The sequence below is a fragment of the Kryptolebias marmoratus genome, linkage group LG18, assembly GCF_001649575.2.
Source record: "Kryptolebias marmoratus isolate JLee-2015 linkage group LG18, ASM164957v2, whole genome shotgun sequence".
Classification (NCBI taxonomy): Eukaryota; Metazoa; Chordata; class Actinopteri; order Cyprinodontiformes; family Rivulidae; genus Kryptolebias; species Kryptolebias marmoratus.
In genome coordinates, this window is record NC_051447.1 from 11,196,976 (window position 1) to 11,213,184 (window position 16,209).

General features: G+C 37.8%; 1 protein-coding gene across 3 annotated transcripts; it reads right to left on the bottom strand.

Annotated features, from left to right (window-relative positions):
* Positions 1-1,339: 1,339 nt before the first annotated feature.
* Positions 1,340-13,927, bottom strand: tspan11 (tetraspanin 11). Of its 3 annotated transcripts, none has more exons than XR_005234456.1 (9): positions 13,483-13,927; positions 11,439-11,546; positions 9,934-10,125; positions 6,540-6,614; positions 6,197-6,301; positions 5,604-5,762; positions 4,930-5,016; positions 3,787-3,924; positions 1,340-2,330 (listed from the first exon to the last, which is right to left on the bottom strand). XR_005234456.1 is itself a non-coding variant. In XM_017414762.3 (9 exons), exons 2-8 carry the CDS (start codon positions 11,523-11,525, stop codon positions 3,847-3,849), a joined length of 783 nt encoding a protein of 260 aa, XP_017270251.1. In that variant the 5' UTR covers positions 11,526-11,546; positions 13,483-13,927; the 3' UTR covers positions 1,340-2,330; positions 3,800-3,846. The 3 variants fall into 3 exon arrangements, 2 of the variants coding, with proteins under 2 accessions (XP_017270251.1, XP_017270254.1); XM_017414762.3 differs by having other exon boundaries at positions 3,800-3,924; XM_017414765.3 differs by lacking the exon at positions 3,787-3,924 and having other exon boundaries at positions 13,483-13,914.
* Positions 13,928-16,209: the final 2,282 nt, after the last annotated feature.

Genomic DNA, 16,209 nt, shown 5'->3' on the forward strand with positions numbered 1-16,209 from the left:
CATGGCAATGATATAGCACAAACAATGCAGAAATAAGCTTTGTGGAAAGCAAAAAAATGTACTTCCTCTTAAAAAAAAGGTGTCTGCAACATGGCTAAAAATGTTCACAATGTGTAGAACATTTTTAGCAAAAAAAAACAAATAAATCATCTTTCTACATCACTAATAAGCTTTTTTTTTTTAAATCAGTTTTTCATAAGATTTTAAATAATACCTTGTGTGTAAAGTTTGTTTTTTTATTTTACGCAGAAAAAAGGAAAAAGTCTCATAAAGCTGGAAATTTAGTTAAAACGTCAGAATAAAAGTCTTCTGGTCCACACCAAATGTACAAATTAAACTTGTGATTTAATTTGGAACCAGCAGATAACTCCTACACAGTTAGTTTAATTTCTGATGACTTCTAAACCCATTAAAATGTGTTGCACATCCCAGCTACAACTGATTTCTATACTTCCTTTAATAAAAATAGTTTTTAAAATAAATTTTAACAATTACAATTCGAGTCTGATATGGTGACACTTTTTTGTCTCCTGGTGATCAGTACCTCACTAAAGTCCCTGTGCTATCCACCCACCCACAAAAGCACAGTTTCTAAAACCATTAAAACAGTCACACATTTATAAACTGAATCCTTTCATTTTGGAAAAGTAAATAATCAAACTAAAAAAAAAAATCTTTACATGGTAGTATCAAAGCAAATGGAAAGTCTCTGCCTCCCTCTAGTGGTTGAAAGTCCAGCTTGCAGCGTTTAGAGAAGTGGTTCACTGTGTCAATTTTGAGAAAAAGTTTTTAGCATCTTCTCACCATAATAGTCATAAATTAATATTGTTTTTGTGTACTTGTTTAATAGAGCTATTGAAAAAGTTGGTACATGGGGTCACAAGCCTTCGTCTTTATCATTTTATGAGTTGGAATCTAAAAGGTTTGAGATCCACTGGTTTGGAGAAGTCAAACCAGCTCTACACTAATAACATTCCCATTATCATATACTGTCATTTCCAATCATGACAGTTTGTCAGCCAACAATAAAGATTTTACTTTCATTTAAAATAAAAAAAAAATCTGAAGGCAATAAAAAATGTAACATTGAGAAGCTTCCAGTCTTTTTTGCAAGAAAAAAAACATCTAAGAGTTGAAGCACATGTCACATCTTCTAATAAGAAAACTATAAAAGTTACCATTCTTCCTTTGGAAGTTAATCAGGATAACAACAAACAATAAATGAAAATCATGGGAATTCCCCTTCACAGAGAATTTAGTCCTGGCAACGAGGTCTTACTGTCGTAATAAATTTAAATGATATAAATCCTTTAACAAAAACACAAACATATATTTTGTATACATATAACTGACTTAGGGTTTAATACTTATCACACATACATGACATTATTTATAAAAATAAGGCAAAAGTGATCAAACCCAACACTACAGACAAGAATCGTTAAAAAAAAATAAATTGGCCCATCTTTGGCTCACAGAATCAACTTAATTGTGGAGAACAAATCAGTATGTGATGAAATATGAATTCATCTTTTTCAGAAGATGAAAAATGTAAATGTTAAACACAAAAAACAATCTTAAATGCATTTATGTGTTTCAAGACATAACTTTTTACTGACTAGTTCCAGCCACTAAGTGGAGCAATAAACTCAGATTAAGCAGCCACTTCTGAACAGGACTCACTCGATTTGATTATTACACAGAGCTATTACAAGTCTGTCCTCTGGAAAAAAGGCGTAATTACAAATAGAACACTTTTCATTTTCTAGTTTAATATGTTGTTTTTTTAGCTTTCATTTAAATCTTCAGGCACACATTTAGCACTTACCAGCAGAATCCTGAAACTGATATGTGTTTAATTTCTTAAAACAATAATGAGTGTACACAGTGATTTTATATTCATCATCTAACTCATAGTAAAAAAGGCTAAAACCATTTTAAATATATCTGCAAACTAAAAAAATAACATTGTTAGTCAAAAATTATTTTTGCAACATTTCTTCAGCACTTGACTTGTTTTCTCAGCTGATCAAAGCATGCGTAAGACAAACATAATGCTTCTGTCAACCAATCAGAATTTACTACAACAAACCAGATCCAACTGTTTGATTCGTTTCTCACTGTAATGATGGTGAACGGGTGTGAGGTGGGACATATGTGCCCTTGTCTTGGACTATCAGCTCATTATTTAAGATCCAGAGGTTGAAGTCGGGTGCCAGCAGTCTATGCTCCGTCTGCATGTTTAGAGCGGTTTATTGGGGGCCATGGGCTCAGTAAGGGTCCATCTTGATCCTTCTGTACAAGCAGCAGGTGAAAATCATCCCACAGATCTGAAAACAGCAAGTGTTGGGTCAAAAGGAAGACTGCAGAAAGCGTAAATGTTGCTGAATGTGTTGTAGAGAAGATTTAAATGTGAAGCGAGTTAGAAATCACTGGGAAGTATGGAGCTGGTTACTATGGGGATGTCAGGAGTCAAGCAAGCATCGCTGCAACAACAGAATGTGTGCACAGGCTTGCATGAGCAAACAAAAAACCAGGGGGTGGTGGAACAAGGAAAAGCACATTTATGCACAACTAGTAATATTAGTATTTTCCTTCCTCACGGATAAAAAGGTCTCAAAAGTAACAACTAACAAGCACACAAGTGTGAATAAACTCAACTCACTTTAGGCTTGAAGCTGAGCACAGACAGATACTGTAAATATTACTAATTTGCACAAGATATTAGGAAGATAATCATATTCATTCAAGAAAAATCTCCAAGCATTCAATTGCAAAATTGAGTTTAGGCTGATAAAACAAGGGGAGACAAGAACTGCGCATTCAATTAAAACTGAGATAATTTAAAAAAAATGTAATAAATAAAAAAGCTGCAATATTTTAGATACGGTTCAAGAAAAACAAAGTAATCGCAGCAGGAACAGATGGTGTGCAACACCACTGACCCCCATCAGGCCTAATGGAGGAACAGGCATGTGCCCAGATTCCATCTTTGAGCCTCTAAAAGCCTCATCATTGGCTGTCAACATCTCCAGCCAGGCAAGTTTTCCATTTTTTAAATTCTAATCTACCTGGGATAGATATATGTAGGAGCCTCTTTACCTCAGAAAGTAGTATAGAATACTTTTTTTTTTTTTTTCGTGGGGGGGGGGTCTGAATTTTGTACACAAAAGAACGTAAAAGTAACCATGTCAGAGCTGGTTTAAACACATAAGCAACTCTGTTATTTGGATGGAAGAAGTGGATTTCTGATAGCTTCTTGACATTTGTGCACCCCAAATAATGTTTATAAAAGCAAGTAACTATAGAAACAAGACGAAAGCTCTCACTTGAAAGCAATAGAAAGTGATAGTATGAGAAAATGCATGGTGAATTATTAATGGTATTTTATCAACTCTGAAACCTTTGAAGTCAAGTTTTTGCTTCTGCTTACAGTTTTGAAATACCAAATATCCAGGTAAAAATAAATTTATCTAATAGCTGCTTACAGTACTGCCTATTATGCCCATTTTCCTCTGTCCGTCAACACGGACACTTCACAGAAGGAAGGTGTGAAGTAATGGTTCCTGTTTGACCTTTCTCTCGTTCTCACATTCTCAACGTCCAGAACAGCTCATTATCATAGCATGTTAGCAGAGCGTTTTAACACAAAACCATAGCCAAGCAGTTGCATGCTTCACGTTGCACAAAAAAATCATTTAGATTATTTAGTAGACATGCAGACAGCAGCTCTCACGTTTAACACACAGCAGGAGGTCAAACAAAGACAAACATGCAAATACCCACAATGCCCTCCAACCTGGTCTATCCATTTGATTAACAACACCAAGGTGCTCTAGAACCAAATTACAATGCACCAAAGTCCTCTTCCTCTTCCTTATAGAGCAGATAGATAAAGCAGGCTGTCAAGAGTGCCCCGGCCAGCTACAGTGAGACCAAACAACAACACACGGACAGTTTCAGCGCACAAACATCAGGTTAGAGAGGTAAAATTACTGGACATTAATCTAAACAAAAACTGAGTCAGTATGACATGTACTGCAGACACAAAATAACAGTTGACGAGAGATGTGTTAAACCTACAAGAGGAAAGTAAATATTTGCTTGAGTTTGAACATGTTAAAGCATATTCTGCCTCGGTTTTTATGTTCTGTATACTTACAGGATCTACTTTACTGTGTAATTTGGGAATAAAAAGGTTTTAAGCAACAGTTATTGTAAATATGAACCCTTTAATTCCATGTTGAATAGCAGCACATACACTACACAACTAGTTGTCTTTAACTGAAGTCTATAGCTTAAGAAAGAAAGACTTGTCTCACATTTTTTACTTCATCCAATTCTCGGATTAACCATGATATTATGATTACTGACAGATAAAGAGAAACCCTGCTTTTCTTGTTACACTGTACTGTTCTGCTGGGAAGAGCTGCTTCCTGGTGATCCCAAAGACATTACTTTACCATCTGCCACCCACCGTAAAGTTTTGTAGACTAGTCATATTCATATATGTCAGCAAGAGAGGGCCATCTCAAAAAAAGTAAGCAGGTGGTCATAATGAGATGGCTGATATGGATCATTAGGTTCTGCTGGGCTTAAAAGCTTGAGTCTATTTCAGAATCGACTAAATGAAATAAAAGCAGCGAAGAAAATCACATAATGATGACAGTTAGACCACTGTGAAATGAAAAATGCCATTTTAGAGGTTATTGATCTGCCATGTTATATTTTCAGTAATGGAAAGCCTGAAACCCATTCATCTGGGTTCTCTGAGGTTTATTCAACAAAGAGAAGCTGTTTATTCACAAAGCTAAAAGCAGGTTTTCACTAAATGACCAGGCCTGAATAAAGCACCTCCTGCTCAGAATAAAAACAGATGAAATGTTTTCTGTCTTTTATCTGCTTTACTGCAGATCATGTCCCACTTACCTGAAGACAGGCCACTCCAATCCCCACTGCACCGATGATCAATAGATGGTCTGCAAGAAACTGCTCCAGCTTAGTGATGCAACCCCCCTGCAGAGGAAAACTCAAAATTATTATTCAATGAACAGAAATTCCCTGTTTTTATTTGAGTATAATTTGATTTTATCTAAACTACTGCTGCAAGAAAACAATGCAGAACAGATGGTTTTACTTTCTGTGTAATTACCTATTTTATTAGTTACTTGACAATGTAAGAATCATCTGTTGGCCTGAAATGGTTTGGAAACAGCTATTTTTTACAGAAATCAAACATCCACAGTAACAACAATGAAAAAATAAACACGCATGACGATGTTCAGTTGTGATATGCAGATATTTGAACAACATACATTATGACTGATGCTTATGTTTCTGTCTCTAAGGTCTGATCATCTACTGCAAAAAAAAACAACACTTTTATATTTGTTACAATTCAAACAAATACCTGTAGGACTTAAATCAGCTAGAAAAAGCTGTAACTTGTTCTTCAAATCAAATTCATTCAGGAGCTTAAAAAGACACCAAGATAGCACAATTATTTTGAATGTTTAGAAACATTTTGCACCATAGCAGAGCAGCATTCACCCCTCTTGTAGTAAATCCAGCACATTCACACAGGAGGTCAGCTCTTTACTAACCTCCACCTTGTAGATGTTGGAGGGGTGGTCTCTGACGCCACAGATCGGAGTGACTGTTTTACAGCAGCTGTCAGGGACCACTCGGTTTTCTGCTTGTGTGGACAAAATGTACACGCTCTGCGTCCAGTCCTGGAAGTTGTTGCTGCCGCAGCACTTGAACTGGAGAGGGAGAAAATGAAAGCACACAGTTTAATGATAACCACTTTAGCGACATAAGGAGCACATGGAAATAGCTTATCATATTATATCGGTTAAATATTTAAGAGTTTAATCAGCTATTTAGTTCTAACCACTTCTTAATGTCAACATTGTGGTAGTTTACCATGTCTTGTGACTCACAAAACAGGCTTAGTTTTTTCCTAAAGTTTTATTCTACCTCGCAAGGACTAGTTTGCTTTATTCTCTTGTGAATTTTGGAAAAATATATGTAAATCCTAATGAAGTACAAAGGACAATTACTACATTTTTGGGCTAAATAGTAAACTACCAGTACTTAAGACTGAGTACTGGGGAATGCATTTAAAGGAACTTTACATGACCATCCTTGCTGAGAGACACAATATGTTCTTTGTATGTTTTAATACATCCCATACATCTTGTTGTAGTCTGTCCACTGCAGACGTAATCGTCTCCTTCCCTGGTTGGGCATAATTCTCAATCATTGTCTGATTGAGGTGCTGCTTTAGCTCGTCACTCAGCTGAAGACCAGAAACAAACAGAATAAATAATGAGAACAATGAAGGAGGAACCATTATCTATTAAATATGTTATGTGCAGTCAAATTTCTTTGGAGCCTACAGGTTGTTTAATTTACTGTCAAGCTCAAGTTAAGAATGGGTGCACTGAGAATTCAGTTTAATGAAGTTCACCTTAAGAGGTTCTGTCTTTTCTGTAAAGCATCGTTCAACTTGACGCCAATAAGTATTCATAACTTACCCTCTGGTAGTACACATAAGCCAGTACTCCAGCCACCAGTTCAATCAAGAAGATCAACAGCAGGAAGAAGAAATACTGCAGATGAGAAACAAAACGGAAGGAAGAAATAGAGCAATTTAATAAATCAGCCATAAGCCTGGATTTCATTCAGACGTTTCAGCCTCTTAATCATCACCACGGTTGTCACTTGAACCAGCTCCTCACCAACTCAAGCTGCTTAAAATTGGAGATGGCTCTATATAAATTTTCATCAACTGTCACTTTGCTGCATCTGTCACTTCTAACGCAGATGGCAAGGCTGGACAAAAAAAAAAACCCAAAAAATTAAATAAAAAAAATCCGACAACCAGAAAGCAATCTGACAGGCTTCACAATCAGATTCCTCTCTTCACTAAACACTGCTTGAAACCAATTCTAGTATTAATTATAGCAGACTTGAAAACATCTTAGCAATAAAGACATTAAGATTATTTATATTTTAGCTGTCACTTTAGATATATATCAGACATTAGATTACTATAATTATTCACAGAAGCATCAACAACCTCAAAACAAATGACCCAAAAAAGTAAATAAGCAGCATATTTTAAGCATCCTAATGATGAACACGGCTGCATTTAGTGAAGAGCATAGTTGTGTAAACTGCAGCAAACAAAACTGCTCACCCTGAAAGCCTAATGAGTGAGATTTTAAAAAAAGGAACTTTTCTAAACTCAAATGACGCAGAAACTTTTTATTATTTATCAAATCCTTCCAACAAATCCTTCCCATGTAATACGAGCACACAGAACTAATTGGATCCAGCTGTCAGAAGGGGACAGAGCAGTGCGACCACAGAACCACCAGCAGTGTTTCTCTTAAAACCACCGAAGGCCAACGCTTCTAACCCCAAGAGCACGACGCCAAACAAAGTGATCTCAGACTACTGGTGGCAAACAGCTGCAGGAGGAAAAAAATATTGGAAAACGTATTAAAACACACATGAGCAGATGGCCTTTCAGGAGCGTAGAGGTGGTTGTACAAGTACTGAAGGCTCAGTTCATTTCAGACTTATTTATACTGTTATGCAACAGTATCAAAGGAAGCAATTGGAGGTTGGCAACTAGTAAACCACCAGTCCCAAAATATACAAAGATGTGCATTTTTAACTAAAAGACTAATTTAAGAATAATCATTACTTAATGTTTTATGCAAGCTCCCTTTGTGAATAAAACAAAGTGACAGATTTGATCAGTTTATTTATTATAGATTCTTTTCCACTTCAGTAATGATCCAAACTTCTTCCAACCAGATTATATGAAGTGGGGAAAAAAGTAACAGTGTGAGTCTGGTACATCTGTGGTTCTCTGCTGTCATGCAGTTACCAATGTAACCATGTAATGCAGAGACACAATCAGCCCTGTAACTCTTGGTTACAAGATTTAAAAAAAAACACTTCAGTTTCTGTGTGTATGCTGCCCACACAAAACGCCAACTTCAACCTTTAAAAAAAAAAAAAAATGCACACTGTTCATGCAACTATCACTTCTTAATTTTCCACATACTGATCTATAAATAGCACATCAGTGTTGTTGAATCAAAGCAAACTGCATTACAAATTCTCTCCCACTTAACTCCTGCAAGCCCCCTGATTTTTTTTTTTTTTTTTTTCCCCTATTGCTGCATCCATCAGCAGTGATAGGCAGAGCTATAAATAGCCCTGCAGCAGTGAACATTCACCTCCCACCCGCTTTTCTCCCACTGGGCCCTGTCCCTGTAAAATAATGAGGACAGTAAGGGTCTCGTCAGAGTCATTTGTCATCATCTCGGGACAGACCTTAAAACAGGGTTGGCACGAATGAGATCCATGTCGTGCTCCTACATCAGTGTCATGTACCTATGCGTAGACAACAGAAACTGGTGTGCAAGAGGGCACGCAGCTAGCTTCTCGGTACAGACATGTCAATCTGAGCCCAACATCTGAATAGTTTAATAATAGATGCTCATTATGCATCACATTTCTAAGATTTACAAATCATAAACTACATACAAGTCTTTAACAAACGTCTTTAAAAAAAATTAAGAATTATAATGTACTACGCTCAGTGTTACATTAGTAAATATTGTAAAATAAATCCAATTACCAGACTGTAAAGGACATTTTACGTCTTTAGTACATGTGCATGCACCATAGGCTAAAAAGGCCCATGTTAATTGTTCTGCTTGTACAACCTTCAAATGCACTACATAATAAATGGTCCACATTTCTAAAGTGATTAATAGTCCAGTTGACTAATCAAGTACATTACACCACAAAACAATTCACTTATCCAGTTTCTGAGCATGTGTAATGCTTTATCTCAATCACACACATATACCCGGAGCAATTCAGGATTTAGTGTCTTGCATAAGGACACATCGACATACTTCAGACTGGTAAACCCTGAATCCAACCACTGACCCTCAAATTGTCAAGATTAAACCGCAACTTCCCCTGTCCATCGTTTATTTTCCTCACAGGCCTTCGACTTGTTTGAAACAGAGCCTTTTTTTACAACGTTAGTCATGACACTGTTCATCTAAAAGTCGGAAAAAGATTTTTATTTATACTTAAATGGAACCAGCACTTACATCTTTTTTTTTTTTATTCTAAGTGAGACATTATTCATCAAGCAAGCGCAAAAAGATGGGCAATAAAAAACAAGCTGTGGTATGAGCGCTCTGCTACACAGTCATAAACTAAATGATCAGCTGACCAGGGATGGGCAGTGATTGTTCAAATATTTAAAGTCTAATTAAAATCGACAAATGGAGTATTTGACTGTCATGCTTTTTTTTTATCCCCAGAAACACCTGCACCTGGTAGTGACGTGCCATGGTGAGTCTATTTGCGCTCCAACAGATTGTAACACCGCCAGTCCTGCAAAAAGAGTGTTTCGGTGTCTTCCTGCCACTATAGTTTACTCTGAAAGGATTATGAAGTAGAAACTATGCTCAAGGGTGAGCTCAACTTTACTTCCACCCAAATATAAAGACCTTTTTATTTTCATATCTGCTGGTCATGGGATGAGCAAACTTTAATACTTTAATTCACCGCAAGTCCCAACTGTGTGGACACGTTTTTTTGTTGTTGTTTTTTTTAAGCCAAACAGGCATCGGTCCTTAATCATAAAGCAGCAGCAGAGATTAGTGCTGATAAAGACTTTTTTTCTGCTTTTAAACAGTTTGTGGTTGTGCTGACAATTGTTGTGCTACAGAAATTAGCCCTGCAAGAGTAAAATCAAATATTAAAAGAAACATTGAATTATTATAGATAAATTCAACAAGTGTTTTTGCTTAAAATGTCCATCCATACAACAAACATCTACAGCACTCAGAAACAAAGAAAACAATTCAACGGTCACTCCGGCCTCACCGTGGACAGACAGCTTCTCTGCTCCCGGATGACAGCACAGCAGCCAAGGAAACCAGTGACCACCACTAGGCTGCCAGCCAGGATGAGGATATATGCTGAGACAGCAAAGGTGCTGGAAGCCAGCAGACTCAAGTAGTCACTCTTCTCTACCACTGTCCAGACTCCTACACCCAAGACAGCAGCTCCACCCATCTGCAAAAGTAGAGGTGAGAAAGATATTAAGAAATAAAAAGTCATGAGTAGGCCGCAAGGCTCCGGTGATTGGAAAAACAATGTGGCACGTCCGTTTTAAAAAAAGACCAGCATGGGGAAAAAAAAGCTGCACTTTTCAGGAAAGGAAGTGAGTTCAACATCATTAGATGAGTCACTGATGTAGGGGCGGAAAAAAAAAGAAAAAAAGTAGGAAAAGGTCATAAAAGAGGGCAGAGAGAAATGAGAGGAAACCTGAGAAGAAACAAGGAAAGTGGTCCAAAAACAGCCACGGGAGGTTTGTGACTTCAGAGATCAAGTCAGGACATGATGACTACTTCCTTCAAAACAATCCTGAGTAACTGATCCAGAGTGGCTTCGAGATCTGGTCTTTGCATCTTATGACGTTCACACGCAGACAAATAGGAAATGCCTTACAGTCTTTCCCCTTCATCCTCCCATCCTTTTCCTCTTTTCCACAGTAAAATGTGCCCAATCAAGGATGCACCAGTTGGATAAACCACACACTGACAGATGCATATGCCCAGAAATTTGTTTTTGCCTAAACAAGTTCCGTTGAATTATAAGAAAACAACAGAATTATAAAAAGGGCCTTAAAGTCTGTGTTCACTCATCATCATTCTCAAACTGGATAGGACATTGGCCAAAGGCGACCGAGGTTAACAGCATTTGTCAGATTCAGCAGTTATTGCTTGTTTCGGGTCATATCAATATTCTTGTTCTTAAAATCTATTCTCGGGCCGTCTAAGCTGATAGAGAGCAGAGTCTTTGCATGGTATTATCACAAGAAGCAAATTATGATGACAGTAAAGATCAGCAGGACAATGTCCTGACAGGACGTGCGCCTTTTCTAAAACTGATCCAGGTTCCAGCCTGAGGCGCTTTCAGATGAAAGAGATTAATGTTTCTTCTAGAAAGAAGCTGTAATGCATTGGCAGAGCATTAGCTGAAGCCTTCATAACAAAGATTGATGCGGTTTTGTTCTTAAAAAGTCTCGTCCATAGATCTGTCTCTGCATCTAGGTTCTTTTCTCAGGCTCTAAAATCATTCCAAAGTAAGCAGAAAATCATTATTGAAGAAGTGAACTGCAGTGCCATTAGGTGGGGTGCCCGAGTGCAGGTTTCATACATCTTTCTGCCAGTGTACACTGACAAGCCCAACAGCACTCTGACTCACCATAGCTTGAGTACATAGGTCTGTCTTAAACTCTCACAAGTGTCAAACTACACGTTAAAACATTTATACAGTGTGTGTTTCAAGCAGAGCGGGCATGATCCTCGCTGAAAGCCACTTACCCAAAAGAGAAAGTTGAAAACAAAGAGCAGGTACTTCAGACACACGGTCAACCAGTCCTCCTGGTCCTCTTTATAAACGGCTGACATCTTCTTACCTCCACTTCAGTCCTGAGAGATTTTTTTTTTTTTTAAAAACAAAAAGAAAAGTATGAGGAAAGAGCAGCAAACCATGTAATGAAAAACACAATTTTTTTTTGATCCCAGAATGGTGTCCCGCTAGTGGCAGCTTGTTGCAGAGACTCGGGTCATTTTGTTCTTGTTTATTCCTTTATTTTACTGTTAAGGGTTTTTCTATGCTGGATTAAACACTGCGCTGCCTCGGTGATTCCTCCTGATACTGGAGGCACATCTTCAACATGTCTTATGATCAGTAACCGTGGCAACTTAAGATTAGTTTACAAGCAAGAGCAGCTGCTCCTTTTAAAAAAAAAAAAAAGGCATTTTTCCCATGACTTTTTAGTTTGTTTACAATGTTTATAATATCATCTACTTGTTCCAGCACAAACAACATACTTACATTATTCACAGCAAAGAAAGTACTCTAAATAAGTGAGTGTGCAGTCTCAGTTCTGTAAATAAAAGGCCACGGGCCAGGAAGCACTTAGATCCATAAATCTGATCTATAGAGCGTCCTTCAGAGAGCTAAACTCAGGAAAATACTCCAGGTTTATTATACTAAACCCTTTCAATAGGTAAAACTGGGAAAGGAGACAACTTTGGAGGTGAGTGAGTGCTGAATTAATAATTAACTAGGTTTCACGTGGATAGAGTGCTGGAACGAACTAGTTCCTCAAAGGAAAAAAAAGTCAACATTTTTAATGAACACCATAAGCATCTTTGACTAGAACATAGTTATCGAAGCCACTGCCCCGTTGCTGATGCCTAAAATGGCATGACAACAATGTGACCTTATGGTGACCCCTTTCTGATTTTAAAGTAACAGCTGGAAAGAAGAAAAATAGGTGCCTTTAGTGCATGTTAATGTGAAAGCAAAAGGCAGAATGAGAGCAGGGTTAAAGCTGACACGTTACAGAGACGCCTCAGACCTGACTGAACTGTGTGTGTGTGGAAGTGGGAGCATGCTGAATAGTCAAGTCCTCTCTTGAATGTTTGACTGCTGGCTTTTGAATGTAAAAGTTTTAAAAGTTGCTATCAACATGCGCTACCACCAGATGTTAATTGTTAACCATAAAGTACAACTTCAAATATAATGAGTCACACTGTAGGCCAAGCCTAATAACTGCAGGACTTTCTATTGTTCCCCTTTTGCTGTGGAAAAAAAATCGTGAGAAAAGTTGTGGCACAAAAGAACATATTTTGAGTTTTGAACATGTTGCTAATGTCTGTAGCATTGGCAAAATACCTCATTAACCAATACATGTATTCTAATGAAACTCTCAGAAATTAAACACTGGAAATTTGGAGTCAACCTAATTGAAGATGGCCGCCACAGCCAACACAAACATGAGATGCTGAGTTACATCAGGTGACGTAGTAGCTGAGAGCCATTCCTAACACACACTCTGGGCGCTAACAGATCACGTGACATCTCTCAATACCACACAAGGGACACGAGCTTAATGTTGTTTAGGGCAATTAACTTAAGGTTTTGAGTTCAGAAGGTATATAAACAAGGAGAAGAAGAAAACAAACAACAAACTGGTCCTGAGGTGCAAACCACAGACTGTTTTGAAGAGTTTCATGAAACTTGTTGTGTTTTTGTGTCCTGTCCGGTGCTGCCGCACTTCCGTCCCTCCACACCTGGCTCATTATCTCTCCCCCGGGCTGAGATTGGACATGCCCTTCCTAAGACAAACTGGACTTTGGCCACCGTGTTGCTCCTACGTACTGGAAAATACCCGTGTTTTACGGGCTTAAGGCAAACTTTCTCCCGCACTTCCTCAAGAGGGGACACGGAGCCGAGCAGCATCCCGAAATAAACACACCTGCGGCTGTTGATGCGCAGGACGAAGTTGACCCAAATTATCTCACGGTTGCGTCGACAAAACTCGCGTCTGAATGGCACGACTGACAAAATACTCACAAAACTGCGGTGCAGCGGGGGTCGAAAACAGCCCCGGTGTCCTGGTAGTTCCTGTCGGAGCGCAGAGAAGTTGCGGCACTGCGGCGGTGGGCGTTTTGTCCGGTCAAGCTTGTTGCTTTCAGGCTGTCCGGTGATTTGCGAGCGTGGTGCGTTTGGGTGAAGCTCGTATTTTCGAGCTGCTTGTTGTCTTCACTGGTGCTCAGAGGAAACGGCAACCGAAATCAATCAAACTTCACAGATTCAGCAGCGTGTTTGCATTTTAAATAATACAAGACTATAAAATATTTACAAATAAGGAAAAGGGGGAGCGGATTTGACGACGGATTGAACTACTATTTGTTGTGAAAAGACAATAACTCGAGAATTTAGCATTTTCTGCCTAAATGTAGTATGAATGTGGACTGCTGAAATTTCTTGAAGAAGCTAAAACTGAATAATATTCAAACAAGCAAAACAGAACCTAAATGAGCAAAACAGCAGCTAAAAGCTAAAATCAACTAATTTTAAGCTGAAAAATCTGATTAGCAAAATGGTAACTAAAGCATCAAATTAGCAAAACAGCAGCTAAAAGCTAAATTTAGCAAAACAGAAGCTGAAAACTAAAATAACCAAAACTGTGCCTAAAACGCTAAAACAACAAAATAGTTTCTTAAAGCTTAATATAGCAAAAAATGCAAAGATAGCGCATGCTGAACTATGTTTAAGAGATCATTGTTTTTAAAGGAATTAAAGAGATCTCGTTGTATTTGTCAATAGAGTTGAATATTTTGAAAAGTATGAAAACTAAAAGTCATAGCAGCCGTCTGCTGATTGAGCCGAATGTTTTGATATATGAATGCCTAAACCAGGAAAATATATACACAGACATACTAAGAGTGCAAAAAATGTACAAAGAAAATTAAAAACAGGAAAACGATTGTGATTGTTGAATCAGCATTCACACAAATATTGACTTTGTCTGGAGGTTCTTTTTGGTACTCACTGTTTTGTATCATAAAATTTCATAATTTGAACAATCTAAGTGGATTTTTGCTGGCTAATGGTAATAAAAAAATTATCTTAAAAGTAAAATCAGTGCTTTTAGAGCTGTTTCTTTAACTTGTGGTTTATTGTTATGTAAAACATTAAAAATAAACCTACTGAAAGGCTTCTGTTTTCTGTTCAGTGGACATATTTCGGACAGCCTGTGAAGGCATCGCTCCACCCAAAGACAGGCTGAATACCACTCTGCCCTGGTTACAATGTCACCACATACCCCCCCTGGAAATATTTCTGAAGGAAGTATGCATGACTACACACAGATAAAAAGGTAAAAGGGGAAGAGAATTGCAGTTTACTTTGAAGAAAGCTTCAATCTTGGGCTTATTTACGGATCCAAGTTTGAGCAGGATTTCAATCTCCATCAAGAAATCTTCAATAAAAAGAGGCATTTGTTGCCGATTTAGCCACAACTCATAGGAGATTCCACTTAGCCCAGTAAGACAGACCATTTAACTAGATCGTTCCACCATGTAAATCTGATAATTAAAAGACTGGGGCTGTGTTTTGGCAGCAAGCACAGTGGATTGTCTAGACTTGTTTAGTGCTACTCAGAGAAACACAGCTGTACACAAACCATAATGATCTTTTTGTGGGAGAGATATCCATAAATGAAAAGAAAAGACAACATGCGACAAGGAAATAAGGCTCGCAGATAACATTAAATCATAATTGAGAACTTACGTCTGCGTCTCATCTAATTCCCAGTGATTAGTTTTTAACGCAATAATCTTCAATGAAACAGGACTTCCTTTTGGACCAAAACAGATCACTAAGTACATTTTTTAGCCTTGTCTTCCACATCAGTAATTCAATACGCAGACGATTAGGAGTAAATAAATGGCTGCAGGCTTCTGCAGTTGTACCTGGACTGACGACGTTGTGTCATCCATCAGCTTAAATGTTATTAAGCTCAACGAACCTCATTTAGAGTAGGAACAAAACAGAACTATATCATGAGTTTATGACTCTAACAATCTGAGGTTTTCATTCCACAAATGTCATACAAGAAAAAAAAAAGCATTTTCTGCCAAAGTCAGGTTATTTCTGTGTCCAGTCGCTTTCTGCTTGGTTTAGTTTTTAACCTTTTTGTGGTTTCATTCCATCCTGAGCTCTCCAGTTCTCTCTTTTTTTTCCCACCAGAGGGCAGAAGGTTTAATGGTGGCGCATGAGTGAGCACGAGTGATAAACACAAACAGAAGGAATTAGGAAACATTAAGTGCATGGGCGATTTTATTACCAACACAGTGAAACAGTGTCCAAAACCCTCCACAGTTGCTGCTTTGTTCTGAGAGCAGCCATTTAAAGTTCACAGCTCATGTGCCAAGTGTTGCCTTCCTCCTTAATGAGATGAGCATTAAACTTGTAGAGAAACTATAAACAACCAGAGAAACTGGTTTTTGTTGTTGTTTGCAAAAATGCAGCATGATTCCTGAATGCTGAACGACTTTGCTGAAATTTGCTGAAGAATCTGAAACTGTGTTGTTAAAGCTAAAAGTTGAAAATGCTAGCTAAAAGCTAAAATTAGCAAAAAGGCTATCTAGAAGCTAAAAGTAGCAAAATGCAAGGTAAAAGTAACAAAAGGCTAACTAAAAGTAGCTAAAAGCAGCAAAGGCTATCAAAATGTAGCAACAGGCTAGCTAAATAAAGTAGCATCTGCTGGTTAAAAGCTAAAAGTAGCAAAAAAAA